We start from the raw sequence: 10,593 nt of genomic DNA on the forward strand, positions 1-10,593 counted from the left end.
CAAACCCCAGCACTGACGCCAGCCCCGCTTTGGGGTGACTCTTCCCAGATTTCGGGATTTGACGTCGTTCCCCCCTCAATTCCCGGTTTTTCCTGCGGATGGGGAGCGGCTCCGTGATGTCACCGCCTCGCTCTGACCTCATTGGAATGAAATCATTCCCAAGCAAGGCTGGAATCACGACTCCAACCCCGTGATCCCTGGGATTTTTATAAATACACCAGGGAGGGGGGAAAGGTTTCCAGAGAGAGGGGGAAAAGTATCCCAATCCCTGGGAAAAAAAATAAAAAATAAAAATCAGGGAGGAGAAGTTTGGGAAAGGCTCCTGATGCCTCTTTCCTGGGAGTGATTCCACGGCAAATCCTTCCCATCCCAAGCATCCAGGAGAAGCAGGTGAGTGCCTGGGATTCATTTATTCCCCCATTTGCAGGAACTTTAAATATTTCAGTGTTTTCCTTGGAAAATCAGATTTTAGGGTTTGGGGTTTTTTTTAGGGATTGAGAGACTTTTCCACATCCAGATCCCATCCTGGGCTGTTTTCCTGAGTTTTATTCCCTTACAAATTGATTTTCCTACAAAATCTTTGTTGGGAAGGGCAAAATGTTCTTGGAGGAGGCAAATCCATGCTCCAGACATGGAATTTTCCAGGGTTTTTTGGGAAGGAAAAAAAAATAAGCAAGGTAGGGAAAAGCAATCCAAGATATTTTGATATCCAGGGATTCGTAATTCCCCTCGCCCTCCCTCCTAGGAAAAATATTTTTTTTATTATTCCAGCGATTTTGGGAGGCAGATTGGAATGGGCAGAACGGGAAGGATTGGGAAATTTTGGGAAAAAGCAAAATTAGGGAGATAAATCCCTGTTGTCCCTGCAGGGCTGGGGAGGAGAGCGAGGCACAGCCACCCCCCCATCCCACCGATCCCAGCCGGAATTTGGGAATCGGCCCCGGGAAAAGCCCCGGGAGAGCGGGAGCAGCGCCAGGCAGAGTTTGGGGGTTCTCCAGGTGCCATTCCCAGATTTATCCCGCACCTACCTGGGGAAATCCCGCTCCATCCCGGTCCCCCGCCGCAGGGAGAGGCGGCGATGCCGCTGTTCCCGGCTGGAACGAGGGAATGAGGGGAATGAGGGAATGAGGGGAATGAGGGAAACGAGGGAAATGAGGGAAATGAGGGAAATGAGGGGAATGAGGGGAATGAGGGGAATGAGGGGAATGAGGGGATGAGGGGAATGAGGGAAACGAGGGAAATGAGGGAAATGAGGGGAATGAGGGGAATGAGGGAATGAGGGGAACGAGGGGAATGAGGGGAATGAGGGGAATGAGGGAATGAGGGGAATGAGGGGAACGAGGGGAACGAGGGGAATGAGGGGAATGAGGGGAATGAGGGGAATGAGGGAATGAGGGGAATGAGGGAATGAGGGGAATCAGGGGAATGAATGAGGGAATGAGGGGAATGAGGGGAATGAGGGAAACGAGGGAAATGAGGGAAACGAGGGGAACGAGGGAAATGAGGGAAATGAGGGGAATGAGGGGAACGAGGGGAATGAGGGGAACGAGGGGAACGAGGGGAACGAGGGGAATGAGGGAATTTTCTCCCTCCCAGCCGAGCTGTCAGAGGTTTCTCAGGCTCGGCAGCATCCCAGTAAAATTCCTGGAAAACGCTCCCGGCTCTCCCAGCAATTCCCAGCGGGAGGAGCGGCTCCAGCAGCGCGGATTTAATTCCCATTTCCTCACATCCACCGCGGGCGCTTTTCCTCCTTTTCCTGCTCTTTTTTTTTTTTTTTTTTTTTTAGCAAGGAGAAAACCCCAATTCCAGCTTTTTTCCTGCTCCATAAAAACTTCCTGGAGCAGAGGGGCACAACCCCTCCCCACCCCTATCAAAAATAAACCCAAATCCCAACAAAAATCAGCTTTTCCTTGTTTTTTTTCCTCATCCCTGCTCCTTTTCCAGGATATCCATCCCGGCGAGGACCAGGAATGGGTGTGGATGGCTCAGCCGCGTTTTCCCCTTGTTCCGCCTTTCCCTCAGCTCAGCTGAGATTCCCGGAGTTTTGTTGAGCGGGAAAAGCTGGAAAAAATCCCAGGAAAAGGGGCTGGGTTCAGTCCGTGGTGAGGGGGATGAGATTCCAGGCGGGGCAGGAGCATCCCGGGGCTTTGGGGACATTCCCGTTCCCATCCAGGATTGGGGGTGGGAAAATCCCCAGTCCCTGAATTCCCTGAATTCCCACCCCGAGCATCCCATCCTGCAGGAGCTCAGGGTGGAGGGAGGTGAAACACAGCTGGGGAAAAAAGGGAATTTTGGGGTGGGAGGAATCTTCATCCCATTCGGGATCGCAGGCTTGGATCACATGGAAAAACCCCTGTTCCCAAATCTCAAAAAACCCCTAATTTTATTTTCCAAGAAAAATTAAATCCGGGGATATGCTCGTGTTTAAATGGCCAAATGTGGGATTTGGGGCTGGAGGAAAGGAGGATTTGGGGTTCTCAATGATCCCATGTGGGTTTTGAGAGCCTGGAAAGGGTTTTCCTCCCTTGATCCTGCAGGAAAAGCTTTCCCTGGATCATTCCATGGCTGCTCCTCTTCCTCTCCCATCCAGATCCAGGGAAAGGTGGAGGAGATTATGGAGGATTTGGGAATTTTGGATTTGGGGTTTTGGATTTGGGGGTTTTGGGGTTTAGGGAAGGGGTGAAATGGGAGGCAAAGGAATGGAAATGGAGCAGAAATCCCTGAAATCCTGAGGGAGGATTGGCACAGCCAAATCTCCCCTTGGGAAGGAGGGAAAGGGGAGAGTTCAGGGAATGAAATACCCAAATCTCTCCCTTTTTCCATGGAGAGCAAAGAGCAGGGTTAAAGGGATGAACCTGCCCAAAATTTCCACTCTGAGGAACAGCAAAAGGCAAATTTAAGGGGAAAGAACTTCCCAAAATTCCCTTTCCAAGGGATGGCAAAGGGCAGAATTAAAGGGAATAAACCTGCCCAAAGTTCCCACTCTGAGGAACTGCAAAAAGCAAATTTAAGGGGAAAGACCTTCCCAAAATTCTCCCCACAAGGGATGGCAAGGGGAAGAGTGAAAGGAATAAACTTCCCAAAATTCTCCCTCCAAGGAATGGCAAAGGGCAGAATTTAGAGGATGAAACTTCCCAAATCGCTCCCTCCATAGGCAATAAAGGGCAGAATTAAGGGAATAAACCTGCCCAAAGTTCCCACTCCAAGGAATGGCAAAAGGCAGAATTAAGAGGATGAAACTTCCCATATTTCCTCCTCCCTGGACAATAAAGGGCAGAATTTTAAAAGGAAAAACCTGCCCAGAATTCCCACTCTGAGGAACAGCAAAGGGCAAATTTAAGGAGAAATTACCTTCCCAAAATTTCCACTTCAGTGCATGGCAAAGGGCAGAATTTAGAGGATTAAACTTCCCAAATCTCTCCCTCCATGGACAATAAAGGGCAGACCTAAAGGGAGTAAACCTGCCCAAAATTCCCACTCCAAGGAATGGCAAAAGGCAAAATTGAGAGGGTGAAACTTCCCAAAATTCTCCCTCCAAGAAACAGCCACGGGCAGACCTAAACAGAATAAGCCTGCCCAGAATTCCCACTCTGAGGAGCAGCAAAGGGTAAATTTAAAGGGAAAAGACCTTCGCAAAATTTCCACTCCAAGGGAGCAAAGGGCAGAATTTAGAGGATGAAACTTCCCAAAATTCCCCTTCCGTGGACAGACCTAAGGGCAGACCAAAAGGGAATAAACCCACTCAAAATTCCCTCTCTAATGAACAGCAAAAAGGTAAAATTTAGAGGATGAAACTTCCCAGATCTCCCCCTCCCTGGACAATAAAGAGCAGAGTTAAAGGGAATAAACCTGCTCAAAATTCTGTTTCCAGGAGACACTAAAGGGCAGAATTTAGGGAATCAATCAGCCCAAAATTCCCACTCTGAGGAACAGCAAAGGGTAAATTTAAGGAGAAAAGACCCTCCCAAAATTTGCACTTCAGGGCATGGCAAAGGGCAGAATTTAGGGGATGAAACTTCTCAAATCTCTCCCTCCATGGACAATAAAGGGCAGAATTAAAGGGAATAAACCTGCCCAACCTTCCCTCTCCAAGGAATGGCAAAGGGCAGAATTTAGGGGATAAAACTTCCCAAAATCCCCCTCCACGGATGGGGATGGGCGATTTCGGGGACCGCGGCTGAGCAGGTGACGGATCCCAGAGCGTGGATGGAGTTTGGATGGATCCCCCATTCCCAGGGGCATCCCCGACACCTCCTGCTGCTCCACGGGATGGAATCCGCTGCTCCCAACCCCAAAATCGGGGATGGAATTCCAGCCCCAGCCGAGGTCCCCGCCACCCCCGGGATGGAATTCCGGCCGGGAATTGCCGTGCGAGCCGCTGGCCACAAGATGGGGCCAGAAGATTGGGAATGACAGCAGCATCCCTGGTTTTTGGGAATGCCAGCAGGAGTCCAGATTTTGGGGAGTTCCAGCAGGATTCCAGGGGTTTGGGAACGCCAGAAGGATTCCAGGCGTTTGTGGAATGCCAGCAGGATTCCATGGGTTTATGAATTCTGGGAGTAGTCCAGGGGTTTGTGGAATGCCAGCAGGATTCCAGGGGTTTGGGAATTCTGGGAGTAGTCCAGGGGTTTGGGGGATGCTAGCAGGATTCCAGGGGTTTGGGGAATGCCAGCAGGATTCCAGGCTTTTGGGAATTCCAGCAGGAGTTCAGATGTTTGGGAATGTCAGAAGGATTTCAGGGTTTTTGGGAATGCCAGAATGATTCCAGGGGTTTGGAAATTCCAGCAGGATTCCAGAGTTTTGGAATTCCAGCAGGATTCCAGGATTTGGGAATGCCAGAAGGACTCCAGGGTTTTGGGAATTCCATCAGGGTTCCAGGGTTTTTGTGAATTCCAGCAGGATTCCAGGCGCTTGGAGAGCCCGCGTGGCCTCGGGGCTGGCTGGGGACATTTTTCCATCCTGGAATGGACAAAAAGCCCCACGAGAGATCCTTGGTGGATTTCTGGGAGAGGTCAGGTGGGGATAAAGGGAGATGGGGAGGATTTGTGGATCAGGAGAGCTATCCAGGGATTTACAGCCCCCCAAAACAGGCCAAAAAGACCCCAAAAGACCCCAAAATGGCCATATTTCAAGTAGGAGGCTCCTGGAGATGGAGTAAGCCCGGAGCACACAGGGCCATCACATGGGATCAGCATTCCCAGATCCCTTTGGGACTGAGGAGGTGGGATGGGCTTGAGGAACATCTCTGGTGGCTCCGGGGTGAGCAGGGGACAGGGAACGTCACCTTTGTGGCAGCTGGTGGCACCCAGGGACACTCCAGGGGCTGGAGAGGGATCCATGGGGTTCCAAACGGGGCCTGCAGCAGCCACGAGGGTGCCGTGGAGGATCCATGGAAGATCCATGAAAGATCCATGAAAGATCCATGAAAGATCCATGAAAGATCCATGGAGGAATGGCCAAATCCTCCCCTCCATGGAAATTCCATGAAGGAAAGGCCAAATCCTCCTCTCCAAGGAAGCTCCATGAAGGAAAGGCCAAACCCTCACCTCCATGGAAGTTCTGTGGAAGCTCCATGGAAAATCCACTATGAAAAGGCCAAATCCTCCTCTCCGTGGAAGTTCCATGGAAATTCCATGAAGGAAATGTCAAATCCTCTCATCCATGGATGCTCCATGGAAGTTCCATGAAGGAAAGGCCAAACCTTCACCTCCATGGAAGCTCTGTGGAAACTCCATGGAAACTCCATGAAAGAAAGGCTAAGTATTCCTCCTCTCCATGGAAGTTCCATGAAGGAAAGGTCTGATCCTCTCATCCATGGAAGCTCCATGGAAGTTCCATGAAGGAAAGGCCAAGTTCTCCTCTCCATGGAAGCTCCATGGAAGTTCAATGGAAGAAAAGGCCAAACCCTCACCTCCATGAAAGTTCAATGGAAGCTCCATGAAGGAAAGGCCAAATCCTCTCATCCATGGAAGCTCCATGAAGGAAGGGCCAAATGCTTCTTGTCCATGGAAGTTCCATGAAGAGAAGGCAAAATCCTCTAAACCATGGAAGCTCCATGAAGGAATGGCCAAACCCTCACCCCCATGGAAGCTCTGTGGAAGCTCCATGGAAACTCCACGAAGGAAAGGTTCAGTCCTCCTCTCCATGGAAATTCCGTGAAAAAAATGTCAAATTCTCCCCTCCACGGAAGCTCCATGGAAGTTCAGGCCAAATCCTCTTCTCCATGGAACCTCCATAGAAGTTTCATGAAGGAAAGACCAAATCCTCCTCTCCATGGAAACTCCAGAAAGGAAAGGCCAAGTCCTCCTCTCAGTGGAAGTTCCATGGAAGAAAGGTCAAATCCTCCCCTCCATGGAAGCTCCATGGAAACTCTGTGGAAGCTCAGGCCAAGTCCTCCTCTCTGTGGAAGCTCCATGAAGGAATGGCCAAGTCCTCCTCTCCATGGAAGCTCCATGGAAGCAAAGACCAAACCCTCACCTCCATGGAAATTCCATGGAAGCTCCAAGGAAGCCAATCTCCCACCAGCACCCCAAAACTAAGGCCTGGAGCTTGCATCCCAAGGAATCTCTTTCCCACCTGCTCTAACCTTTGGATGGGACCTGGGAGGTGACTCCAAGAGCGCAGGAAAGGGAGTTCAGGGATGGGGAAGGGATGAGGAGATGAGGAGATGAGGAGATGAGGATCTCTCTTTCCACGGGAAGCTCACCTCGCTCTCTGCCCTCCCGGGTGTCCCCGGGCCAGGCCAGCGCCATGTCCCACCCCAGGCTGCTGCTGCTCCTCGTCCTGCTGGCAGCCGCCGGCGCCGGCCGCGCCCTCAGCCTGTCCAGCGCCGCCTCCATCCTCAGCTGCCTGCAGGCCGCCCTCTCGGAGCCGCGGCGGATCCTTCCCGAGGACAACACCGTCCTGGACAAGCGCGGATCCACATCCCTGGAGGAGGCGCCCGAGGAGGACATGGAGGAGGAGGAGGAGCTGGGGAAAAGGACATTCCCAGGGGACGGCCACCACAAATACGCGTCCCAGGCGCAGGGCAAGGGCAAGGGCCAGCAGAACCGGGCCAAGAGCGACCGGCGCACCAAGGTGACGCTGTCCCTCGACGTCCCCACCAACATCATGAACATCCTCTTCAACATCGCCAAGGCCAAGAACTTGCGGGCCAAGGCGGCGGCCAACGCGCACCTGATGGCGCAGATCGGCCGCAGGAAGTGACTGGGGGCCACCCCAGGGGACAGATGGCCGGCTGTGACATCGGCCTGGGCTGGTTGTGACCCATCGAGCGACCCCTCATCCGTGTTCCTCCTCCTCCTCCCTGCTCTCCCCCGCCGTTCCTTCCGGAGGTTTCCACGCGCAGGGAAGAGGTTCCTGTCCCCAGCAGGGAGCAGGGGACGCATCACCGGGAAGGTTCCTGATTAAAGCTGCCATCTCTGGAGTTTCCAAGGCTTTGTTGTTGTCCCATCTCCTGCCCCTGCTGCTCCGTTGGGTCCGTAGGGATTCCAGAACCTCCCCCAGTTTGGTGTCCCTGTCCTCACCATGGCCATCCCAAATCGAGCTGTTCCTGCCATGGCCACCAACCCACCGGGAAGGGACAACCCCAGGAGGGATCTCCCAGTTCCTCCTGCTGGGTCATCCCTGGGTTTGTCACCAGCACCTTCAGCACCAACCTCCCCACACACATGGCCCCAGTGTCCCCTGATGGCCAAAGCACCAATATGGCCCTGGTGTCCCCAGATGGGTCTCGGCCATTATCACCCACATGGCCCCAGTGTCCCCAGAGGACCAGAGCCACCAACATGGCCCGGATGTCCCCAGATGAGTCCCAGCCATTGTCACCCACACAGCCCTGGTGTCTCCTGATGGAGCCATTGTCACCACATAGCCCTAGTGTCCTCAAATACGCCCTGGCCATTGTCACCCACAGGGCCCTGGTGTCCCCAATGGGTCCCAGCCATTGTCACCCCACACAGCCTTGGTGTTCCCTGATGGCCATTGTCACCAAAATGGCCCTGGTGTTCCCTGATGGAGCCATTGTCACCCACACAGCCCCAGTGTCCCCTGATGAGTGTGGCCATTGTCACCCACACAGCCCTGGTGTCCCCTGATGGAGCCATTGTCACCCACACAGCATCAGTGTCCCCACATGGGTCCCAGCCATTGTCACCCACACAGCCCCAGTGTCCCAATATAGGCCCAGCCATTGTCACCCACAGGGCCCTGGTGTCCACAATGGGCACTGGCCATTGTCACCCACACAGCCCCAGTGTCCCCAGATGGGTCTGGCCATTGTCACCCACACAGCCCCGGGTGGGTTTGGATCCCAGCAGCTGCAGGTGGCTCACCCAGGGTCCCACCACAAATCCCCCCTGTCCCTTCCCACTGTTGTTTTCCAGCTGGCTCAGCTCTTCCTCCACCAACCATCCGTGCCCACCCTGCTCCTTCCCTGCTCCCACCCTCCACCTTGGAATATTCATCCCTTCCTCTGAACCTTCCTCTGCACCTCCCAGCCCCGCTGAAATTCCACCTCTTCCCTCCTCGCTGCACGCAGCAGGTTTGGGAGGTGGAGAGAAATCTGGGGACAGAAATTTGGGACAGAAATTTGGCCCTTCTTCCCCAGGGGGTGCTCACCAACAGGAGGAAATGAGATCCCCACGAGGACATTCCCAAACGAACTCTTTCCCAAATGAACCTTTCCCAAACAGACCCTTCAAAATTAACCCCTCCCAAATGGATCTATCCCAAATGCATGAGCAAACCAGAGGTGCTGCAAGAGCTCCCACATTCCTAAGGGGAGCAGGATCCTCAATTCCATCCTGGGATCGAGGAGGATCCAGCCCCACCTGCTGAGGGACACATTCCAAAATTACATTCCCAGTACTTGGGGAACACACCCACGTGCACATCCATGGGGTTTGGATGGGAAAACCAAGGCAATGCCCAGCAGGAACGGGACAAGGATTGGGATGGATTTGTAGGGAATTCTACCAGGAGCCATCCCTGGTGGGATGAATCCCCTTCCCAGGACGCCTGCCCTGCTCCTGGAATGTCCTGTCCCACAGCTGGGACGTTCCTGGGATTCCTGCCTGGGACCCCTTATCCCGGGATTTGGGGCATTCCCACCAGCCAGGAGCTCCTCATGGATCTCCCCAGCACATGGACAGGAGATAGAAAATCCAGAGCAGGGATTTTTCTTTTTTTTTTTTTTTTCCCTTCCATTTTTCTTTTTTTTTTTTTTTTCTCCCTTGGATTTTTCTTTTTTTTTTCCTTGGATTCCTTTCTTTCCTTCCCTTTTTTTTTCCTGCCCAAACTGCTTTTCTTGGATCCCTCACAGCATGGGGAGTGCCCAGAGGAGGAGGAATGACCCAGCTGCAATCCGGGGACAGGCAGAGGTCGGGCTCAATCCCCTTTTCCAGCTCCTCTGCAGCTTCCAGGGATTCTCACATCACGTCTGGGAGCAGCCAGGAGAGGGAAGGAATTTTTTCAGGCAGCTTGGACACAGTTTTATAGGAGGCTGACAGAGCCAAAGCACTGAAATTCCCATCTCAACCCCAATTCAATTTCCAGCCCTGGCAGCAGGACAGGGATTGCTTTAGCAGGGATGAGAGGCTTAAGGATTCCTTAGGGAATCAATGGCAGAAATGTGGAAAAAAGTGGATTTCATCTGAAAGCGAAAGCGTGACAAAGCTCCTTGGCAAAGCTCAGGGAAAAAAGCAAACTAAAACCTAAATTTGAGCAATCTGAGAGTAAAAAAAATCAACAAAAATGAGCTGCGTGGAGGTTGGGAATGGGAAAGGATTTCCCATTCCAAAGTGCTGGAATTCCCATCTCAATCCCAATTAAATTTCCAGCCCTGGCAGCAGGACAGGGATTGCTTTAGCAGGAATGAGAGGTTTAAGGATTCCTTATGGAAAAAAGTGGATTTCATCTGAAAGAGAAAGCGTGACAAAGCTCCTTGGCAAAGCTCAGCCTGCAGCTTTTACTGGATGGGCAAAGTTCAGGGAAAAAGCAAAATAAAACCTAAATTTGAGCAATCTGAAAGCAAAAATAATCAAAAATGAGCTGTGTGGAGGTTGGAAATGGGAAAGGATCAAAGGAATAAGGGAGATCTTCCCATGGAATCTTGAAGTCCCTTAATCAAACTGAGCCCCTTCATCAACAGTTTAAAGGTTTTGACTTTTAAATTAAAAAATGAAATTCAAATTAAAGCACTTCATTAATGGCCTAACTAAAACAATTTAACAAAAGGTTCTGTAGAATTAACCATCAGCACAAAGTAATTCACTCAATGGATTAATTATGAATTAAACAGAATTAAAAAGAGTGGATGGGCTGGAAGAGGGATGGGAACATTCCCACAGGCTGGAATTCTGTAGGAGCAGCTTTGCTATTCCCAAGGAGGGAAAATAAAGCTGAAGTCACTCTACGAGGATTCACCTCTCAAGGAGAGAATTGGAGGTTCCAGCTACCTAAAAACTGTGGGATTTTCCCCAAAATCCCTTTCCTTTCCTTTCCAAGGTGATTCCACCCACACAGCTCCCCTGCCTTTCCCTGTGTAGACCTGGAATCTTCTTGGGGACAATCAGGGATGGGGACTTTGGGGTG

General features: G+C 51.9%; 1 protein-coding gene across 1 annotated transcript; it reads left to right on the forward strand.

Moving 5' to 3' along the window:
- The first annotated feature begins 229 nt into the window (after positions 1–229).
- UCN3 (urocortin 3) lies at positions 230–7,390 on the forward strand. The gene is made up of 2 exons (XM_058805902.1): positions 230–390; positions 6,742–7,390. Exon 2 carries the CDS (start codon positions 6,751–6,753, stop codon positions 7,204–7,206), a length of 456 nt encoding a protein of 151 aa, XP_058661885.1. The 5' UTR covers positions 230–390; positions 6,742–6,750; the 3' UTR covers positions 7,207–7,390.
- The last annotated feature ends 3,203 nt before the right edge of the window (positions 7,391–10,593 follow it).

This window comes from Ammospiza caudacuta, chromosome 5 (assembly GCF_027887145.1).
Source record: "Ammospiza caudacuta isolate bAmmCau1 chromosome 5, bAmmCau1.pri, whole genome shotgun sequence".
Classification (NCBI taxonomy): Eukaryota; Metazoa; Chordata; class Aves; order Passeriformes; family Passerellidae; genus Ammospiza; species Ammospiza caudacuta.

Bases quoted from the DNA above. Each gene is read 5' to 3' on its own strand.
- UCN3 (XM_058805902.1), top strand. From the start codon at position 6,751: ATGTCCCACCCCAGGCTGCTGCTGCTCCTCGTCCTGCTGGCAGCCGCC.